Below are 23,918 nucleotides of genomic sequence, written 5' to 3'. Positions count from 1 at the left end.
CCTGCACAAAAAGCATCCTATCCGCATTGACATGTGGGCGCGCGCTTATGTGCCCACATGTCAATGGTTCTTCTAGTCCAAACTCTGATAAAACACCACAAGGTTTAAGCATTTCCTCTAATGCAAAAGCAAGGCTGAAACCTCCAGCAGCATTGAACATGTTTGAAAGTCGTGCCACCCCATTTCTTCGTATGCAATAACCTCACGAGCCCACAGCACAGGAGCCAAATATCTGCATATCTGCATTTAAAAAATAAAAAAATTATGAAATGGACAGTACCAATACGAATCTATTCTGTACATAAGTCCGTGCCATCCTCAAGATGAGTATGGAATGGTTAAAAAAAATATGCAGATGTACATTTTAGTGGTGTATCTGGTACCCCATGTGTGTCTTTCAGATTACAACTGGCAGTAACAGTATTTACCGCCAGTGGCAATCCACTCTCAAAATCCATCATACCTGTACTGTGGCCCTTAGAGGAGGAGCTAAACATGTTAAGGATTCCCTTGAGGTTTCTCAACCTTTTTTCCAGCAGAAAAAGAAAGTGCAGGTGCTTCCCTTCTATATAAAATTAAATAGAAAAAAGATCTTTGAGGCACACTTTCTCAACCCTTTCTAGTGTATGCATGTAAGGGTCAATAAGGTATAAGGTATGGGTAAGGGTCAACTGGTGGTTATCCATCAAAAGAAACTGCCACGAATTTAATGATGAGCCATGAATGCATTGATGTCTTCATTCTAGGCCCCTTCTTCCTTGGCACGGCTGTGCCCGGCACTGCATTGAGGCCCATGACCCATCATTACAGGCAGCCCAAGTGTGAATTAGTGGCTTTACATGTCTTGTTCCCCGTGGTAACATTTCAAACAGTATTGATATGAGCAAATGCACCCTTTGCTTGTCCATTTTACATACGATATCTGGACAGGAACAGATTATTTAGAAAAATAGTCTTATACGATTCATTACGTTGTTTCTAGGAAAACAAAAAATCTGGAATCCACCTATCCACATATAAATATATATTATCGGGCGGCGCTAGCTATCATGCATGGGAATTGTGAAATGTGTATGGCTAATAACTTTTCAGCTGTATGACAGATGTATGCCATATAAGAAACAAGTCGGCCAGAAAGTGCGCAAAGGAAATCCTTTCTTGTTTTGGCGTAAGTACGTCCACTATTTCTTTTTTGATTTGGCATTGAACTGGGTGCCCCTCTACACCAAAAGTTAGTTATATCCCCCAGAGGCGTTGCTAGGGGGAGCTATGGGGGCTAAAACCCCTGGTCTTTTGGTGGTAAGCCCGGACAGAATCTCTAGAGCTACAACCGAAAGGATTTCTAGCCCCCAGCCTCAACATTCCAGACCTAGGAATACCCCATTGCCCCCCATGATACATTGCTTGTGCTAAGCTTTTTCATTTCTGAAAATGAGTACTCGATTCGATATTGAAAAGTGCCCTAAAATGGTATAAGTGGTGTGACTAGGACAGTTTTGGGGCTAGGGAGCATGGGGGCAGTGCACAAAAGTATGATTTGTGACATTTTGGGATTAGGTGATGGTGTAGTTATTTTTTCTCAGGTGTTTTTTCGAATACGAGAAAGCTGATCCTTCTTTACTATAGCCTTTATTTTGATTGGACAAGCTTTTCATGTGACTTAACAGTGAAGATCTCAATTCAGTCCTGGCACCAGCAGGGAAGATATTTATAAATCACACCTCCCTCTTCTTCGTCACAGTACATAATTAGTAAACACCTGAACCCCCACATCCCTCTTCCTCATCACCATACTGAATAGTAATCTGAGCAATATTCCCCCACCTCGCTCTTCTTCCTCACAGTATCCCAGTACCACTATGTCACTCTTCCTCATCACAGTACATCACTACCACCAACTCACTCTTCCTTGTCGCTGTACACCACTAAAACCACCTGACTCTTTCTCAATAGTCCCCATAACCACATCAATCTTCCTCATCACAGTACCTCACTACTACAATGTCACTTTTCCTTGTCACAGTATCCCACTACCACCACATCACTCTTCCTCATCACAGCACCCAACTACTACCAGCTCACTCTTCCTCATCACTGTACCCAACTACCACAAGCTCACTCTTCTTTGTCACAGTACCCTACTACCACCACCTCATTTTTCCTTGTCACAGTCCCCCAATATCATCATGTCACTCTTCAGCAACACAGTACCCCATGACTACCAACTCACTCTTCCTCTTCACAGTCCATAACTACCACCATGTCATTGTTTATCATCACAGTGCCCCACTACCACCCACTCGTGGTTCCTCTTTGCATTCCCCCTACCATCATGTCCCTCTTCCTCATCTAAGTCCCCCACTACCACCACATCCCTAGTCCTCATCACAGTCCCCCATACCAGTCCTCATCACAGTCCCCCACTACCACCAACTCACTCTTCCTCTTCACAGTCCCCCACTACCATCATGTCCCTCTTCCTCATCACAGTTTCCCACTATGACGATCTCACTATTCCTAGTCACAGTGCCCGATTACCATCACCTCACTCTTCCTCATCCTAGTCCCCCAATACCACCATCTAAGTCTTACTCATGACAGTATGCCACTACCAGCAACTCGCTGTTCCTCATGACAGTAGCCCACTACCACCAACACACTCTTCTTCAACACATTCCCTTGCTACCACCACCTCACTCTTTCTTGTCACAGTCCTCCACTAAAACCATCTCACTCTTTCATCAGAGTACCCCACTACCACCACCTCATTCTTCATCAAAGTCCCCCACTACCACCAACTCACTCTTCCTCTTCACAGTCCACAACTAGAACCATGTAATTCTTTATCATCACAGTCCCTTCACTACCACCCGCTCACTCTTCCTCTTCACATTCCCCCAGCACCATGTCCCTCTTCCTCATCTAAATTCCCCATACCAGCACGTCCATTATCCTCATTACAGTCCCCCACTACTGGGGAAAAATAAAGGGGTAGACCTGCACTTCAAACCCTGATCCTTCAGGTATAGTGAATAGATATCCAAAGATTGGATCAGTAGGATGGAATGACACTCCTTAGTACAAATTCATATTTTATTAGATACATTTATCATATGAAATAACATTTTCTCAATAAAAAATTCATAAAAAACATTTCATATCCACATTCATAGCCACATACAAATCTCATTCATACATTTACACAGAACACAACAACCCATGATGTTTCACTTATCATTGGGTTTTAGGAACACAGCTTTACTTCATATATTGAACAATAGACCCAGTTCCTAACATTAGGTGTCGTGGTGTATCTACCACCAGATTTGTGGGTCAGGTATTTGTCACACAGAAACGTCAACACGTGTTTCGGTCGGAGACCTTCCTCAGGACGTAAGGCAAAGCAAGAGTTCTTCGCCCAGTTCTTAATAAGTAAGGGCCTGTGACCAATCTAAAAACAATCATAAAAACAGAGTGTCATCCCAATTTCTTTAAATCGGTGACTAATAATGTCACAGTGTGTTATAGATTTCTCAACACACTAAATCCCTACTCACCCCCAAGTTCCAATTCGAGGAGAGGTGAACGGGATGTGGGATATTAATCCTCCACTGGAATCAGTGCAAGTACTGAACCTGTGGAACCAATACAAACATATATTTCAAAATATGTATCAAGCTCGAGATATTCGCTTTAACCACTAAACTACATTACCTTCAAAACCCACACACAAAGCCACACTTACATGTGTTCATGGTGTAGCTCAAAACCGTTCGTCGTGGTATCACCACTGTAAAACGCAGTGTATGAATCGCACACTTGATGGCTCATTCACAAAGTTCTGCAAGAGAAAACCACGTATACCTATGAGCCATATGAGTAAACCCCCATGTATTAGGTGACGCAAAAACATCCCCATTCAAACACTCGTACACATGGGTCTATTAGCCACCACGTGAGAGTAAGTAAAACAATGCCCTGTTTAAACCCAAAAGGGGAATAGGAGTAAGGGATCTCCCTACGCACGTTGCTTTTAGTAAGTCATAGAAAGTGCAAGCCCAAGCACGGCTAGAAAGTGGGAGAAACAATTCACAGAAGTTTCACGTGGCACCACGGAGAAACCCTCAGTTTAAGACTACCGAGCCTAAATATATAGAAAAGCATACACACACACCGTGGACGCACCGTCATCCCACATTACTCTAGTCCCATAGCACGTGTGCGGGACGCTTAAGTGGGAAAAATAAATCAATAAGATAGAGTCACCGGAGATTACTCATGTAGCCGCAGTACTCGTACGGAAGCCCTCGACGTGAGGTTGCCAAGTGGTCAACACAAATACAATTCACGGAAGGGTGCCTTCACACACCAACCTTTAATGCACCAAGGAATAAGGAGTGACGCAGCCCCTATTTGGAGGACCAGCCTCACATACGTTAACATGTGCTTACCTTTAGCTGTCTATCAATACATTTGCCACAGAGCGGAACCGCGTTAGTTCGTACCACTCCAACTCCTCCAGGTCAATACAGAAGTAGACATAGGTGAGGGACTAGCTCTATTTAAGAAATTCTCCCGTTCCTAGACACTAAAAACGGACTCGAGAACACCACTACCCTATTGTGTGTTGCGAGAACGTGCGATTGCATCTCTGTATATATGCTTTTCAGGCCAGAACACTGGTGATCTGAAAGGCCATAGCAACAACAATTCAACGCGCAAAACACGTATCATGTGAGAAACCTTTTTAATGAAATGGAGATCTAAATGAAATGCCAAATTAATATCGAGCTCCCTAATTCTGGGAACTGGGTCCATTTGCCTATGGAAACTCATATGTAATGAGTCAGATTATTTTCGTAACTTCGGTGAAATAACCAACATGACCTTCCCAATACAGTAATAGCCTTATTCTTTATGTCTGACCCTAGTTACCATTAAGCAAAACGTTATTGTGCAAATTGTATTACCACTGTGTAATAGGTTGGTGTGCAAATTACTTATATGGGGAAACACAGAGCAATTTTTTAGATATATTTTTGTACATTTTTTATATAGTGGTAAACATAACAACATACAGGAAACTCCATATATTGACACATTTCTTTCTGTGCATGATCTTTATGCATGTTTTACATTAGGTACTTAGTAACCAAACTCCTCGGAACATTGCCAACATATCCCATCTGTAAATACATTTCCTTTTTATACAGGATGAACATCCATTGAATGGTATAGAGAAATATTTAATATTGAATACTTAAATCAGTTATTTAAGACCAGATTATTCCATTCCACCGAAACATTCAGCCCCTTACGGACTGTGTTTAATGTGTGGATCCATTTTTGTTCGATACGCTGCAATGTTGTACCTATGTCACCTCCTCTTGTATTGGGCTTTATGTGTTGTAATATGAACCACCTCATATCAGTATCTTTATGTTGTATCTTTACAAAATGTTCAACCAGTGGCTTATCTACTACTTTATTCCGTATACAGCTTCTATGCTCAGATATACGCTGTCGGATTTCTCGTGTAGTTTTACCTACATATAGTAGTTGGCATGGACAAGTGATAATATATACCACATTTTTGGTCAAGCAGTTGGTATGGCAATTCATTTTCCAGATTCTCTGACCATATTGAAACTCATGTTTTGTCTCTGTTAAGGGGCACACAACACATCCGCCACACTTATAGTGGCCAACAATGGGTGGTAGTCCCCATTGATCATTGATGGTACGTTCTCTGGTTGACTCTCGGTATGTGTGTACTAGTTTTTGTCTGAGATTTTGATTCCGTTTAAATGCAAACATCGGCTTTTCTTTTAAGGACCCAGGTTGTTTTATAAGATTCCAGTGTTTTCCAATGATCTGCTTAACATCCCCACTCACTGGATTGAAAGTTGTGACACACACCAAACGTTTAGATTTGGTTTTACTGTGTTTAGTGAGACAGATTTCTCGGTTCGTATTCTCCGCCCTCTTCAATTGGTCTTTCACTAACCTTCTCGGGTATTCCCTCTTGATCAGCCTGTCCTTCAGTTGTGCTGCATGTAGTTTAAACTCATCCACCTCAGAACAGTTTCTCTTAATACGTAGAAACTGCCCGTAGGGGAGGTTTTGACGTAAACTTGCAGGATGAAAACTGTCAAAATGTAACAGAGTATTTTTGTCAGTTGGTTTTTTGAACAGAGTACTGATTAGTTGGTTCCCTCTCTTTTTGATCAAAAGGTCAAGGAAACTGACTTGACGATGGTTATATTCAATTGTAAATGTTATGTTGACATCACAGTGGTTGACCCATTTGTGAAACTCAAGAAGAGATGTAATCGAGCCCCTCCACACCAGACACAAATCATCGATATAACGATGCCACATTTTTAGGTGTTTATTCAAAATTGGGTGACTTTTTAGCTCATTGTCTTGTCCCAGTATGAACTTGTTTTCAAAATCTGCCATATATAAATTGGCGATATCTGGAGCCCCCATACTGACCCCCTTCTCCTGCTTATAAAGTTGTTTTTTAAACAAGAAAAAGTTTTCAGTCATGGCCAGCCTGATGCACTCTTGGATAAACTCGGTTGGAGGCAAATGTGGTCTAGTTCTCTCATCCAGATAGAGACCCAAAATATGTAGACACTTCATTTGTGGGATTGCAGTATAAAGTGATTCGACATCCATTGTTACCAGAATGTCCCCTTCTTCCGTTATGATGTCACTAATGATGTTAATCATATGGGTTGAATCTTTAACATCAATTAATCAATTTAATATCACAAAGCCCCATTTCCATCACCTCACTCTTCTATTGGGCACGTTAATGCAATCTAGCTGGTGTCAAGACAATTAGGACCTGCTTTTCAACTGTGATGAGACAATCTGAGGCAAGGCCTCCAAATGGATCTTATCAGTTTATGAGATGGTCAAGTAAATTGCTTCCCGTAAGATGAGTCAGCAGCTGAAGTGGCATCAAGACAATGCTTCTGTGGCATTGAGTCAGTGTTAGAGATGGGTCGAGTCGATGGTTTCCAATGGGTCAAGTCGTATCGAGATAATGCTTCCGAGTGATTGCGTCAGTGATCGAAATGCGATGCGTCAGTTGCTTCCATGGAGTCCAACCAGAGAGCTGAGACAAAATGATAAGCGATTTCAATATCCAGCTGGGGTACTCCGAATACAGAGACATTCCACTGCTGACAGCATCATTTAAATAAAACTGCATTAATCTTGCATAAGACAGTGATTGATTACACATATGATTATTGTCCAATTTAGCAGTGATTCTGATAGTGATACCATAACATATCAACTGTATATCTTCCTTATGACAAAGAGGAGTTTCCAATGTTTTCAAGTAATCCACTCGCCTTAAAATGATTAGGTAATTTAAAGTAGGCCACACTGTGGTGATGGAAAATTCAAAATGTATTCCAACCTACATAACCGAATGTACCAATAGTGCCCGTCTCCTCACTCTACATGTCAAGCACCTTAAAAGAAACAAAGACATGAAAACCCTTATTGGATTTTTATTTTCAGATTCAGAAAAGTACTTCCCTCTTTCTGATCACCATTGATTCACCAACCCTCCCCTTTATATGCATAAAGGCATCCACATCACCCATTCTGTGTGAAAGAGCCCTTGCACTTTCCATGTCAGAGACGAGACTATTTATTAAAAACCAAAGTCCCTCAGGCAACGGGTTTGGATGCAGATGTAAACCAATAATGGTACCACTTAGTTTAAATTGTGTTACAACTCTCCACAGGTCGTTATACTTTAAATTGAACTAACTGATGTCATGGTAAACATGTCTTTGCGTATATGCTTATGTTAAGGACACGTGTGTGGGTGATGCCTTGCTAGATGTCAGGCGCACACTTTTTATAATTGCCCCCAATGTTTGCATGCTTAATTACATGTTCAACTATCTTCACAAACGAACATCTTGCAACTAAATTAACTGGATGCATACATGGCAACAATATCAATTCCTTTCGGGAGATAATAGTCCAACCCTGGTTTTAATTTTGCATTCTGGGACTTGTAGAACTGGTTTCCCCCTTTACAAATCCAGAACTATGAGTCTCATAATGTAAAGTTAAAACCAGGATGTTATATGCATGTAAAAACTGGAGACAAATGACATGCAAAGCTCATAGGGTATGCTTGCTATGGTGTGTAATGGAGCGAATCTTGTGTAGACATTGGATGCCAGGTAGAGAAACACAACAATACTGCGACAAATATCGATGCAGTCAGAATAAAACCTTGCTGACCTTCAAGCTTTCAAATTATAATGCAAAAAGGCTTCGGTCTGTGGGCTCAATAAGCGAGCATAAGGCCAAAAACGGTGTGCACCAGTAATATATCTGCAAACATCACAGAACCATAGGCTTGCAATTATTAATAAACATAAACACACAAAAACATATCTAGCACTCTTCCAAATGTAATGAAACAGACGCAAACCTTTCACTGGAGCACACGTGACTAAACAAATCTAATTAGTCCAAACAGATCTGGGCCAGTTAAAAAATGTACATCAGGTTGCACCAGGGACAAGCTGCGGACTGTGAACCATCACGCTCTCCTTGGACTTGTGTGGGGGTCCCTCATTTCTATTGGCGATCCGTGGACTCTTAACCGGCTCCTATAAGGCTGCATGTGCAAATTGTAGGTATTTAGAATGCAATCACCTTCCCAAGGCACCGTGGCATATATATGCGAGCCCAGGTTCCACAACTCCGTCTCAATTTGCTCGCAGGCATTGCAATCGGATGTGCATGCATACCCTTCACTGTCCTGTCTGTGAATTGGATACACATATCATGCATGCATGCTGTGTTTCCTTCGGAAAACAAATGTAACTGCACTCATGAGACATTTTTGTAAATTTGTTCCAAAGTGATCTCATTTGAGTGGGCATTATTTCCTTGCGTGGTGGGACTTTCTAGCACAAAAGCATGGATGTCAGTGACATGTGTATGACGAACCACACTAATATACACAAATAAGCATGATTTGTAAAACACACACTGAAAATGTAAAGCAATTCAGCAGCAGAGACATTAGCACAAGGCCAGTTATATCTCCTCTCTATCTAAGAAAACAATCGATGGGACAAATTCCCTATATATTGTGGACCCCTTGCTCACTACTCTTAGAGAGGCACAGCTCCTCCCTACTGATGAGGTCCAACCAGACCGAAACACGTGTCTGGGGATGCTGTTGGTACTCTTGTTCAGAGGAGAATTGACTAGCATTTCAGTGCTGGAATGCCCCAGGGCAGGACAAAGACTGATATGTTTGTATATTTCTTCTCTGTGAAAGATAGTGAGCTAAAGACTCTGGGCAAGTCTCTTGTAACCAGGACTAATGTCTGGCAGAGGGACTCCCAGGACCCCCTTGTTAATTTGCATATTCAAGTAACTTTGGGTCTCACCCTAAGTTACTAGGGGAATCCAGACGTGGACCCCTTGCTCACTACTCTTAGAGAGGCACAGCTCCTCCCTACTGATGAGGTCCAACCAGACCGGAACACGTGTCTGGGGATGCTGTTGGTACTCTTGTTCAGAGGAGAATTGTCTAGCATTTCGGTGCTGGACTGCCCCAGGGCAGGACAAAGACTGATATGTTTAGGATATTTCTTCGCTGTGAAAGATAGTGAGCTAAAGACTCTGGGCAAGTCTCTTGTAACCAGGACTAATGTCTGGCAGAGGGACTCCCAGGACCCCCTTGTTAATTTGCAAATTATAATGTATGCACTGGTCATCATTTTCACCCAAAAAAGATGCACCATATTCTGAAAGAGCTTTTGAATGTGTGTTTAAATGCCCTGCTTTACTCCTTTTGTGCATGCGTGCAAATAAGGGATGACATGTCCGCACATTTTAAAAGCACATTCCATGTACAAAATTGGGATGCACATTAAAGTGCAAAGAAAATAAAAAAGGCATTTCCTTGTGCATGTTTGCAACAAGCACAAAGGGACGCTCATTGCGTGACATGGTCAATCATGACCTGGTCATGATTTGTATTGTTTACATGTAACAGCAGGGCTTCTTCTGGCTTGATGGAACACGCATTGTAACTTTTGGTCTGGCAGCGCTAGGAGGTGCAGTTGACTGTGGCTGGAGCCCACACAGATAGTTCGCCTCCAGAATGTGCTAGGTCTTCCAATGATTCTCCTAGCTCCCTTCCTCCAAGCATCCCGAAGATACATTTTGGCATTGCTGGTCATTTTCCTTTCAATGATTGATTGTGTGACGAAGGGGCATCTTGCTTGGCATGTCCTACACCTCTCCTTCATAATGTATACGATGCCACAGGTGGTTACATCATCTGGATTTTCGCTGGAGTAACAATTTTTAACAAAGAATGATTGGGTCTTGTTTGCCTGGCAGTGATCTTTTTGGGTGTACACCATTGCTATGTGTTCTGCCCTATCAGAAAATGACACACACACACACACACACTTTCTTTTCAAAGAAGATGTGTTGCTTGCTTTTCCTCCAAAAGTATTACCAACCCCAAGAGTGCCTGGCTGTCTATAACAGGTTTTAGGGATTAGGTTGATGGGACCTATACTTTACTTTTGGCTTCAACACGGGTGAAGCCAATTTGCCACATTGGTTGCCCAATCTACCTTATTGGTAGCCGGGTCACAGTGGGATTTTTGTATTCACACAGTGATGTCCTCCCTCTAGAGTTCTCCAGGTGCAAATTTGCAGTGTTGAGCTTTGCCTCAGTTGTGCTTGCCACACTTCCATCTCTTCCGCCCTGAGCATGACGGGTGTGGGTCAACCACCTCCATACATCTGCAACAGACACTGCTCGAATACACCCACCCAAATACACATCACTCAAACACACATCGCCTCCCATAGAATGCAGCTGAGTCCCCGGCAAAATTCAGTCCAGTCATACACATAACCTAACTGTTTTGACTCCCCGAAACCCATGACAATTTATCATGGTACACGTTCTCACCTGATAACTGTGGACTGCTTTAAGGGACCTTGCCTCTCCCAACCTACCTTCGTGCTGGCTGAAAATGCACACACGCATTTTGGAAATCCTTTCTTCACCTCTCACATCTATGACTATGGTCTTCCAAAGGGCGTTAAACCCCACAGCTCTTCGAGGCCATACTAATGGCAGCAGGTGCTATACAAATGCCATTAAACACAACATAACATATTCTCTACTCTGTAAATTAGGACACAGACATGCCCTATGCATGATACTGTCAATAACATTTGCATCTATAATTCAACACCGTGGGTGAGAATGTTCCATCCTTTGGCATGGAAGATGGAATTCCAAAACGCTTTGATGTTTCCCGATTTGAAACACTTGTGTATGGGCGCACTATACATAACACATCACATAATATCATGTTCTGACAAAATGCAGCAAACCTATGGAGGCTCTTAGATTTAGCCATGTACAGTACAAAATTAAATGGCTACAGGTGATTCTATTGGAATGGAAATAAGCAGATGAGTACAGAGGAGGTGAGCAATGATTAGCCATTTTGAAACAGTTCCAATCCTGTATGGTTAGCTGCTGCCTTGAGAGGAAGCGGGTGGATGATCTACTATTTAGACCACTGCAGAAAAACATGTGTTCTTCCCTTGTAACACATTAACATTTCAGATGCAGTAATGGAAGTTCTGATGTGTATTTTTAATGCATGAGTGGGTGCCCTGGGAAAATGAGCAAATCAATCAATCATGAGCTGGCGATCACCCATAAAAACATCCTCCTTTCATATGGAAAACACTTGCAATTTGCTCTTGCCTCATTTGGCCAGCATGGTTATGACCCACTTGTCAAAAGGACCAAAGGTCAGATGAGTTCGAAGTTTCAGCCTTAATATGAGGCAGCACCAAGCAAAGAATGAATCGACGTGTCTGTCAGTTCAACATTGTGAATTCCACATCTGCTCTTTATGCACTTGTGCAACAATATATGTATAAGAAAAAGAAACCATTATATAAGAGCAAAGGTTTGTTGGACCAGTAACAAAATACTAGCTGAGTCGCATAATCAATATACAAAACCTCTTTTCATAAATACTGAAAAATGTATTTCTGGGAATAAAATGAACAAATTGTGCCTGATTCACAAACGTGTGTAAACGATCATTTCCACACAAGAGCAAATAAAAAATAGCTACTTGCCACAAAATGGGTGAGATGGAGGTGGTCCTCTAGACACAATCAAAGAAATGCAGTTGCAAATTGGGTGTGTTAGGGTGAGTGGCAATGCCTGGGTAATGCAAACCAACGTTCACCTACCCATAAGAAAGGTGTATCCGGATTAACTGTGAGGGTTCATATAAGACCAGTGATGTGCAAGACCACGCCCACAGTAGTCACCAAATGAGAACGACATATTGAATAAGGAAACTGTAATAGTTTATTGTTGTTCTTTATACAGCCACCATGTTGTTCAGCTGAATTTGACACAAGTAGGATAGAGTTAGCTTTGCCACACTGTAGTAAACTAGCTAGTTACACTATACAGAGGGCTAGGTTCCTGAATACACAGAGATGGCACATAGTAACTGACGGCATGCATAGCTAGGCGGGGTACATATAGGAATATTCTATATGGTAAGAGGATTGCCATTTTATTTGTGCAAGGCCCTGCACAACTTGTAAGTTAAAGTTACACAGCATTGCAGTTTAAATGGCCTAATGAAGATTTGTGTTGGTCCACGATGGTGTTTAGAATGTTGAGGATGCCAAGTTTGGGAAAGAGGGGAGGACGCGATAGGGAACTGACAAATTGACCCTTTCCCAGGAGACCAGCTTGAATAGGCAACAATTAAGTTTGCTTCTGTTGATGGCAGAGAGAAACATACAGAACTTCGATCGCCAGATGCATGCAGTAACAGTGCTGATAATACAACAGGAAGATGAAAACATAGTGCATGGAATGGTAAAAGAGGATTAGTGCACACACAAAGAACACTGTATCAGGAAAAGTAAACTGAATGAATGGGCCGTGCACACTGGCCAGGCACCTTCATGAGGTAGCTGTTTACTTAGGTTATGCACCTGCAAGCAGCAGTGTTTACCATGAGGGAGGACATGATGAACTGTCCAAGGTTAAGAAACTGTCTGGGAGATTGGGGCCAGCCGTGAGAAAGAGAGTTGGGAGTAGATTTGTTATTTCTGCCCAGGGCAGCATTTCAACCTCTCCCTTCAGATCTAATATAATTGGGTTGTTGTGAACAAATGCAAAATCTAAGGCCGTATGAGTAAGTATTGACCAATGGTGCACCTTTCTTGTAACAGTGTCATCATTTTGTGGAGCCAGCCAATTAAAAGTTATCCTGATGAGTGCATGAATGCTGGTTTTGAGTTTAAGGATTGGCCAATGACTCCTTTTAATGTATGGAATAATATAAGTGCTTAAATTTTAACATTCAAATATTGTGCGAGAATTGTATTTTTTATGAGTATGACAATGTATGACAATGTATTGTATTTTGGTTTATAACCCCCCGTGTGACAGGAATTATTTGAGAATGTATCTTCTTCTTGAAGATTTACTTTGTGAATAAAGTAAATAAAGCTGGTTTCTTCATGGAACTTGGTTTGCACCATTATTTTGAATAAGTAAGTGTTTTGGAGCCTGAATTTTAAAAAAAAGTGAAGAAAAAAAACACTAGCGCCTGCAGCAGGTTGTTCCTGTTCCACACGAGCATATGTCACATAGGCGCCTTCGCAGAAGCAAATATACTTGTTTTTGTAATAGATTCCATGAACGTTGATGAATAATTTCAAAAATGTATACCACTTCCAGCTAAAAATATGGAAAAACATTTTTTTACTTTTCAACTTTATTTTTTACTTCCACAAATTTAAGACTTGTTTTTCTTTTAGAATCAAGTTAATTTGCAGGTGAAACTGGAGTATCTGTAAATAGCCTGGGCTGCATGTTCAGATCTTTGTCAGTGCGCATGCAAATTGCCTACAGGCCATAGGCCAAAGTTGCACCTACCTTATTTCCACTTGCAAACAAAATAAATTTCCGAAATGGTGTAATCCACTATTTTAGAGAATGCATTGCATGCAATATGCTTGTGAAGCACAAAGGACAACTTTTTATAAAATCTTTTACATTTGTGCGGTAAATTAAAAAATATGTGAGATCTGGTTTGACTTATAGAGAAAGCACCCATAAATGTGCCACAAATGAATGCATTAGACCTACAGCACAATTTTGTTGTAGAATACGCACACATTTCCGAAAAATAGGCACATAGGACTGCCTGAATAGAAAACACTGCACAATGCACAAATATATATGATCCATCCCTGTGCACATTAGCAAAGTGAAGAACGTGTGTACACTAGCTAAACGTATGCACGCAAATTGGTGGATAGAATTTAAGTGTGCTATTAAATGCGCCAAGGCCATTCCGGCACATGTTTAAACACCTAGGCCCTCATTACAACCTTGGCGGAGGACCATGGTGCTATTAGCACCATGGTCCATGCCGCTAACGTTGCAATTCCGCCATGGTGGATGGCGGAATTACCGCCCCATTCCAAGGTGAGTGGGGCGGTAATTCCCCATTCACCAATGGCCCCTTCCCCATTCCCATTTTTGCCCCATAGGGCATAATGGGAATGGGGAAAGGCGATAATTACGGCACCGTAAATTACGGTGCCGTAATTATCGCCAAGGTCCCTTTGCGGCATGGCTTTTAACGCCTGCAAAAAGCAGGCGTTAAACAGCCATCCCGCAAAGGGAACCTTGTAATCAGGCGTTAAGGGTCGGCGCCGTTTACGGCGCCGTAAACCCCTTAACGCCTGAGTCGGAATGAGGCCCCTAGACAAGTTAGGAAACTGCGCTTGATATCCAAAATGTGCATTTAATTTCCCTATCCCATGAGTGACGCTGCCTAGGAGCACCAGCTCATGTGTATCTGACAGCAAGTTACTCAATGACTGTACAATGTGCGTGCATGCCACACAAGTACTTTAAACTAGGAAAGGGTGAGCCGTCTTAACTAGGGTTCAAACCTGATGAACGATTGTCAACCATTTGGATCTGAAACGTGACATGTTTTGAAAGGTTTTAGCGTATAGACATTAGAATTTGCTTTACATCGGCTCCAATGAAACTCCATGATACTTCTTAATTGTTGGCTACTTGTTGCTATGGAGATTATGCAATAGGGGATAAAGTCCTTCTTAGGGGTATTCTTTGGCAAGGAAAGCAGAGAAGCAGACCTCCATCTTCTAAAGCCATCCTGCTTAAAAATGCACATATAGTTTAAAAACTGCACTTCATATTTGTAATTATATGTAATTATTTCTCGTATCACTGAAACACTCAATGTAATACGACCAAATATCGGACACAGAAGAGGGAGAAAACAAACCAAATGTGTGCCTGCTTCTTTCATCATTCCGCACTCACAATCTGTAGCGAGCTTCTGTGCTTGCTCTCAAGTCTGACAGTAATACAAACATATGGCAGCAATGATGATGTGCCCATAAAAGGCGCGGCAGCGCTATATTATTCCAAGCACTGTCCCATCGCTATCTCCAGACCTGCCCTTGGCAAGAGCTAGTCCAGCAATGAACTCGGAAAGCTGAAAGGAAGCAATAAATAAATATATAGCTTTACCTTAATGGGTCTTCCATCAGGCGTGAGCACCTCTTCTGAAAGCTCCATCATCTTCAAGGCCATGAGCGCGATGGGTTTAGCATGACTGAGGCTCTTCCTGTGTAGTCCGGCTGCAACACAGTATGCATCACCAATTGTCTCTACCTGTAGAGGTCAGAAAGAAAGCACACGCATAAACAAGCATTGCAATGTTTCAAACTCAAAACTCCTACCTTGACCAATACAACATATCATATAAACGTGTGAATACAACAGCACAATGTGGCAGTCTTATCCAAGGGGAAATCAATGTAAAATGTGCCAATAGGAATTCAGCTACTGCATAGATATTCTGCATGAAGTTATGCACAGTCAGCATGCGCTTTGCAAAAAGGCTTTCTTCATTTTCAGTGAGAAAATATAAACAAGTTAAATCACACTAGATTTCCCATTTGCAGAAAGATTTTTAAAATGAAAAAATAAAACGTGTGCTTTACGCTTCAGAAGACCCTACAACTAACACCTGGGACACTCAAGGGAAGGATAAAGGGTACACACAGGATTTGACTAATGGCACAGTCAGTGAACACCTGACGCTTAATAGTACAGAAGTGGCTGTTGTATGTAGTGCAGCTTAAATCCCAGCCTATCATCGAATTTCCTAGATCCAGACATACTATGAGCCTTAAATAGAGAATCAGGATTCAAGTGGATCTAGTTCCAGGAATCTAGTCACCCCGGAACTGCTTGTCTCACTCAGGGGTTTCCTGATTCCTCAGGCAATTTAGCAAGCATTTATCTCTTTATGGACTTGTTTCTTTATTTGCCAAGACCAATATTTGTCTTTCGCTGGACCCAACCAACCCCAAGTTTGCCATAAGTCTCTGCTTCCTTTGGTTGACCTTGCGGTTTCCAATTCTTAAACATGATGTTTTCAAAATCTAAGTGTTTCATTGGAGTGTAGGGAAAGGTCTCTATATTGGTGGTGGAGAAGCACATCTGCATGACAAATGGCTGCAGTTTGCAACTTCACCTTGACGTACAGATTCAGATTTCGAATCAAAAACAATTACGCCTTTTCCCCTGATCCACGGTGCACCTCTTTTGACTTTAAGGAATACATTTGCAATGAATACTAAAACGGACTACTTGTTGATGTAATGAGAGAAAGTGTCATCTCATTATGAGTGGTTCTGGGAAACCCGAGAAACAGAACTGATAAGTACCTTGATATATATCACACATGCAACTCCAGAGTGCCAGCAGAAGCAACTTCTCAGAATGCTCAAATTCTGTTTCTTTTCCCAGATTTCCCGATGCAGAGATCTCCGTTCACCTTATGACAGGAGTACATAGCTGAAAGCATCCTGCGGTCAATTCTCAAAGCAGTTTCCAGGAGATTTAAGCAAGGAAAAGTAGCAACGTACACAAGTATAAGTTACATCTACTCCCAATGGACATTGTGATTCATATAAAGAATTGCTTCTGTGGGGAGGCATGTGGATGGAATATGGTTACACATATGTAACCCCGGTCAGGGGAATGAAAGAAAGGATCGGCAGAGCGTGAGACCATACTGGGGATCCCGAAAATGAAAAAAAAAGACATCGGATCCCCGGCGTGAGAGCCACGCCGGGACCCAAGAAATAAGAAAATAAGGTTTAAAGTAAAGGACCCTTGCACATGGATTACTATAATTGTCACTGGTGCGAGCAGAGTGCCGGTTGACTGTTGGAGAACCCTTCTAATAGGTTACAGGCACTCCGCTCCACGCCCTGACATTGCCAAAGCCCAGGCCTTTATGCTGTTACGCCCATGATTAGCAGGGGAGTGCCTGTAAGCAGTGCCACCCCCAGGGGGCATTTACCACTGCCAGGGCCTGGAGTAAAACTTGAATCACCTGTGCTCACCACAGCTGGGGACTGTTCAATGTTTGCAGTGCTCCTGGGGCTAATTATAAAGAAATTGGCCACCCCGTTCAGGTGGCTCACATGGACTCCATGGGCCATACCTGACAGACGTGACCCAAGTGGAGAGGAGTTTTGTTGGGGGGCTCACAGTATAACTGAGTGCTGGGCTGTACTTTGCAAAGCAGGCCAGCCCAAACAAAGACTTTTGGGTCCTCCACATTGTTGCTGATGCTGCTGTCTGCAGCCTACTGCCACAAGAGCCACCAGGAAGAAAGAAGATCCAGAGAGAAGCTGCAAAGACCTTGAGACAACCCTGGCCAGGTTGGCTTGTAAGTAAGGTCATCATAAATCATTTTAAATACAGTGGACTATATAGGCTTTGTATATATTTTTGAAATACTTTTTTATTTTTAATATTTAAAAAACTCTTTTTATACTTTTTGCGTTTTATCCCCTTTTACACAAAATCTCACAAAACGCTGCTGGTGTACCATAAAAGTATGTAAGTAAGCTTTAACCAACTATAAAGAACCGTACACAGAATTCCTTTTGTTTGCCTTACCTTTTGTGCTCCACTAACTCTAACCTTGTGTTTTCTCCTATGGGGTGTTTGGGGAAGCTGCCTGCCCTAACCTATTGATATTTCCTACCCTAACACCTTTCTAGTGAGGTACACCAGGGTGAACTTGAACCCAGGAAAGCGAGGTTTGGAGACAGGTAAGAGGCGGGACAAGTTATAAGTGAAGGGCTACAACTGTCTGCCAACAAGGTGCATTAGAGGATCATCCTGCTACACATATGTGCAAAATCTTACACAAAGATGAAGTAATAGTACATTAAAGAGTTACATTCAGAGGGGAATGTCTGGGATTTGGGTGTGTTTCTGGTGCCAGGAGTATGAATGGAGACAGCAATGTTTCTGCAAAAGTCTAAGTTCAAAGTTGTCTTTCTTCAACACACTCAAGTGCCATTCAAAATGCAAGTACATTAGGAGAGGTGTGAAAATGAATGAAAATGCATGTCATTGTGTGCATAGATATGTTGTGTAGAAGTAGTTCAGAGTGAAAGCCTTGAAAAATATGTTTCTAAAATGTGTATTCCTTTATATAAAATGTGTAACCTTGTGTTGGCGTAAATGTTTATGCCATGTCAGAGCATCAATATTGATCATAAGTGTGAACCTGTAGTAAAGCAAGGGAAATCTACATGCTTTGTAATGTAAAACAGAAGTAAAACATGACATCTATGTGGCTCCAGTTTTCAACCAATATTAATAATCAGTCAAAGGGCTGTGTAGTTACTACTATCCGACATTGTACAAATTGTATATTTCAGCCACTATCACATTATTTATTTCGTTGGTTTCCTACATGTCACCTTAAATGGTAAATTGACTAGAACGCTGCAACCAGAGTGAATAACCAGTACACATAATTTGCAAAAGAAACATGCTTTTGAGTAAAATGTACCTAACAAATAAGAAGGATAAGTGATGGATTATAAAATGATCCATTGGCAGATTTAACCAATGATTTTGGTCATGGGTCCTTTTCACAGAGAAAACACTCAGAAAATGTGCAAGTAAAGATATACTAAATTTGGGATTAGGGATGTAACGGTATAACGGTATACCGTTAAAGATACCGCGAACCACCTAATTGAACAATAATAACCGTCACATTGTTTATACCGGTATACCGTTTATACCGTTAAGTGTGCTTTTCAATCTGATTTGGAAAGGCTGCATTAAGCAAGTGCTGCGCAGTCTTGGTCTTGCACTGTTGGATGTGCCGTCTGCCAAGTAGTTTCAGTTGGAGCAGTTTTTAATGCCATTCCATAAACCACACGTGCCTGACATGAAATCAATATGTTAGAAATAGGAAGAATAAATATAGTGCCAAGAAGGAAAAGGGTTTACTTTGGGATGGCGGCTTTGGATTTATATTTTTATAATGGATAATGTTTGCTAAACATATGACAATGGGGGATTTCCCTGGTTCCATCATTGAAATTACATATAATAAGTCACACTGCGAAATTCACTCAGCTCTGTGGGTATTCCCTGCTGCCATACCAAAGGGTAACATATCCGTGATTACTGAACACCTTTTGGCCCGCAAGTAAACTAAAGGCTGTAACGTAAAGAGAGAGTGTGTTTGTGTGTCCGTGTGTGTATGCGCACAAGCGTGTACTACCATCAGCCTCCATCGATCTGTGGCATGCAGGTTATCAAGATGGCAACATGTTCATCTTCACCAGTAGCCAGTGGGGGAGCTAAAAGCCTAAATGACCACTTAAGAAAAGCTATTCAGTTTGCTTTGCCAGTCGCAGCAGGGCTCCGCCCCTCCTCCTCTCCACACGTGTGTTTGGTGGAAGCAAGGGGTGGCATTTCAGTGGAAAGTATGCCCAATTCTGGCCCTGGGTGCTTGGTTTTGTTTGTGATGATAAATCTGACAATTTATGACCTTTTAGAAAATATTTGTTAAGATTAGTTAACTCCACCTGATATACCGCGATAACCATGATATACCGTCATTTGGCAAGAAGGTTATCGTACTGTCATAAGACTAATACCGTGACACCCCTATTTTGGATAGTAAAAAATTAGTAGTAAATGTCTTACTGTCCTGTTTATTTTTTGTTCATGCATCCACATGAGCAAGATCTGCTGCTCTAGTCAAGTCTGGAATCACGCCACCCTAAAGGTACTGCATGGCACATGCGCCACTGAAACCCCATGCCCACAACCAATTTAGAAAGTTCAAATGTCTTCGCTCTTTGGATTCCTTAGACGGACAGATCAGTGAAAAATGCTCTGCTCATGCTTTGGGGGTATTTGCATCCATTGTACTTGGTCAGGCTCAATTTTGCCAGAATTGCTGCTCAAGGGATTGTGTTTCATATTATTAGGTCAAATAGTCTCAGTTCTTCATGATGTATTTTGAGCTGCAGGTTGACTTATTGATTGCTACTGTATGGGAGGACTCCAGGCCATGAGAGTTTCTTAATCAGTCAGAGCTTTCATATGTTTCCTGGTTCCTAAAGACCTGGAGGTGGGTGATCAGGTATTCAATATTAAGAATAGTAGACTACCCTCATGTGGGAGTCACAATGAAGTGCATTTTTATCATTGTCATTTCTACATTCCAAGTTTTGTCAATGTTAAGGTTGATTTCTATCCTCTAACCTGGTGGGCATAAGTTTAAGAGGACACCCTCGGTTTAGTGAAACAGGGGAACCTTCTGGACAAGCCAGACCAATATATGTAGCTTGGCAAGTGGTCAAGACTAAGGGCTTCATTACACGGATGGCGGTAAGGGTTAACGGTCACTGTTAATGGTACCGGTGACCGTTAACCCTTACCGCCTTACTACGAGGTCCCTTTGCGGGTTGGAGACTTTAACGCCTGCTTTTTTTCAGGCGTTAAAAACCAACCCGCAAAGGGACCAGGGAGCTAATTACGGTACCGCAATGAGGGAAGGGGGAATTACCGCCCCACCAACTTTGGAATAGGGCGGTAATTCCCCTTTCCTCCAAGGCGGTGCCGGTGTTTTGCCGGCATGGACCAAGGTGCCAATAGCACCTTGGTCCACCGCCGTCCGTGTAATGAGGCCCTAAGTCTAAGGAGGGGTGAGAGTGATCGGAAGCCCATAATGAGCACACACAGTAACATACCCCAAATTACTCTTAGACAAGTGTATATGAAAAATAGCTATACATTTATTGTTGGCCAGACCAATAGACACAAGTAAACTTTAGTGAGATAAAAAGTTACCAGACAAAATTCTTTACTACATAAAATGTATACAAAACGCTTCCTAATGCGAAAAATTAGGAAAACACAGCCACAACCTGTAAAGAGAAGTGCGGGTTAACACACCAGGAGCATTAGACAATTCTTCAGAGTCATTCCCTAACTTTAGAGTCCAGCCCTGAGAAGTGGGAAACCTTGTGCTCAACAATACAATTGTGCGTAAAAATGCACAATCGTGCAGGCAGAAGAAAAAGTGGGTCTTCTTGGGAGAGCTGTAGCAATTCAGCAAATGGCCTAAGGTGATGAAAAATGGATTCTCCCTTTTTTGAGTATGAGCTAACCTTGGCGGAAAAGCAGTTCTCAAAAGGTGGTAATAGCTAGGGGTGACAAAGCAAAAACAAAGAGGTGATGGCTGGAAGGTTTAGAATGAATCTTAACCACTGGTGTTGCTCTGGGCAACCCTCCAGACCACCGTTCTTCACCTGCCAAGCCATTACAGAAGGGGAAAGACCATTAGCAAATCAGACTTGGCCCCACCCCAAAAGGGGCAGTCCAGCCCAAACTGCTAGGCCACATCCCTTCTGCACGAGACCACAAGCATCCCCAAACATGTTTCACCCTTGTTGGGGCTTATCAGTGAGGAGTAGCTTGGGTCTCTAGGCCCAGCAGGTACGGGACCCACGTCTGGGCATAACCGTTCCACTCGGGGTGACAAAGCAAAAACAAAGAGGTGATGGCTGGAAGGTTTAGAATGAATCTTAACCACTGGTGTTGTTCTGGGCAACCCTCCAGACCACCGTTCTTCACCTGCCAAGCAATTACAGAAGGGGAAAGACCATATTCAAATCAGACTTGGCCCCACCCCAAAAGGGGCAGTACAACCCGAACTGCAGGGCCACATCCCTTCTGCACGAGACCACAAGCATCCCCAAACATGTTCGCCCTTGTTGGGGCTCATCAGTGAGGAGTAGCTTGGGTCTCTAGGCCTTGCAGGCACGGGACCCACGTCTGGGCAAACCCGTCCCACCCAGAGTAATTGCCAGTGGTTCAGATTCATTCGAAACCTTCCACCCATCACTTTTGTGGTCACAGTTTGTCTCTCCATGTGAGAGAGGGTATGCCCAGACGTGGGTCCCTTGCTCGCTGCGCCATAGGGAACCAGGCTGCACCTCACTGAGGAGGTCCAACAAGGCCAAAACATGTCTTGGGTTGCTTGGTTTTCTGTGTAGAGGGGAACTGGCCTAGCAGTTTGGGCTGGGCTGCTACCATTGGTGGCGGCAGCTGACTGATTTGCACATGGCTGGACCCCTTTTGCAATGGCGCAGATGGGCTAAAAAACGGTGGTGTGGAAGGTTGCCCAGAGCAATTACCAGAAGTTCAGATTCATTCGAAACCTTCCACCCATCACTTTTGTGGTCACAGTTTGTCTCTCCATGTGAGAGAGGGTATGCCCAGACGTGGGTCCCTTGCTCGCTGCGCCAAAGGGAACCACGCTGCACCTCACTGAGGAGGTCCAACAAGGCCGAAACATGTCTGGGGTTGCTTGGTTTTCTGTGCAGAGGGGACCTGGCCTAGCAGTTCGGGCTGGGCTGCTACCATTGGTGGCGGCAGCTGACTGATTTGCACATGGCTGGACCCCTTTTGCAATGGCGCAGACGGGCTAAAAACGGTGGTGTGGAAGGTTGCCCAGAGCAATTGCCAGTGGTTCAGATTCATTTGAAACCTTCCACCCATCACTTTTGTGGTCACAGTTTGTCTCTCCATGTGAGAGTAGGTATGCCCAGACGTGGGTCCCTTGTTCGCTGCACCATAGGGAACCAGGCTGCACTTCACTGAGGAGGTCCAACAAGGCCGAAACATGTCTGGGGTTGCTTGGTTTTCTGTGCTAGGGGACCTGGCCTAGCAGTTCGGGCTGGGCTGCTACCATTGGTGGCGGCAGCTGACTGATTTGCACATGGCTGGACCCCTTTTGCAATGGCGCAGACAGGCTAGAAAACGGTGGTTTGGAAGGTTGCCCAGAGCAATTGCCAGTGGTTCAGATTCATTTGAAACCTTCCACCCATCACTTTTGTGGTCACGGTAATAGCTAGGGAGCACAGGCTAACCCAGGCAATAACTAATACATTTTAAGGGATATCAGTGATTAAAAGAGATTGGCTGTGCCAGGGGGCCACAGGTAAGTGGTGCAAGTAGTCACCGACCCTCAGCATAGTCCAGACCAAACTTTGCCAGTTTAGTCAAGGTCGCTAGTAGGTTTGAGTCCTGAAGTTTCACGGCTCTCCAGCTCTCTGCGGCTGCAGGTTAACCCATCGTCCATGATTGGACATTTGCCTTTTCTCCGCTTCTGAAGGAGATACCAAGAAAATTGTAGTGCAGCAGACTTCAGGGCACAGGAGAGATGGTCAGCAAGACACCAACAGGTAGTGACGCGGGAATGACAGGTGTGTGCAGCATTACGCTCTCTTCTAATTCAGTTCCAAGAGAAGCCAGGCCTACAAAATGTGGCGGGAGAGGGCAAGGGGACCAAAAGCAAGCAATGTCCCAAGTCTCGAGTTTCACCTCGAGATGGCAGCGATTCTGCGGGATACCCCGAGGCAGAGTTGGACAGTTCACT

The 23,918-nt window shown here is 42.9% G+C and overlaps 1 protein-coding gene across 2 annotated transcripts in view; it reads right to left on the bottom strand.

Annotated features, from left to right (window-relative positions):
* Window positions 1-23,918, bottom strand: part of GUCY1A2 (guanylate cyclase 1 soluble subunit alpha 2) — a 1,716,628-nt gene that overhangs the window by 546,570 nt on the left and 1,146,140 nt on the right. The window contains exons 6-7 of one of the 2 annotated variants that reach the window (XM_069640699.1): window positions 15,662-15,805; window positions 3,168-7,129 (exon numbers count right to left, since the gene is read on the bottom strand). In XM_069640699.1, coding sequence (XP_069496800.1) covers window positions 7,040-7,129; window positions 15,662-15,805 — 234 coding nt within the window. In that variant the 3' untranslated portion in view covers window positions 3,168-7,039. Of the gene's footprint in view, window positions 1-3,167; window positions 7,130-15,661; window positions 15,806-23,918 lie in introns of those variants that run through there. The other variant, XM_069640697.1, reaches the window with a different exon arrangement.

This window comes from Ambystoma mexicanum, chromosome 7q (genome assembly GCF_040938575.1).
Source record: "Ambystoma mexicanum isolate Mex_15411 chromosome 7q, UKY_AmexF1_1, whole genome shotgun sequence".
Lineage (NCBI taxonomy): Eukaryota > Metazoa > Chordata > Amphibia > Caudata > Ambystomatidae > Ambystoma > Ambystoma mexicanum.
The sequence above is the reverse complement of the archived record's forward strand: the minus strand, read 5'-3'. Positions and strand labels throughout refer to the sequence as shown.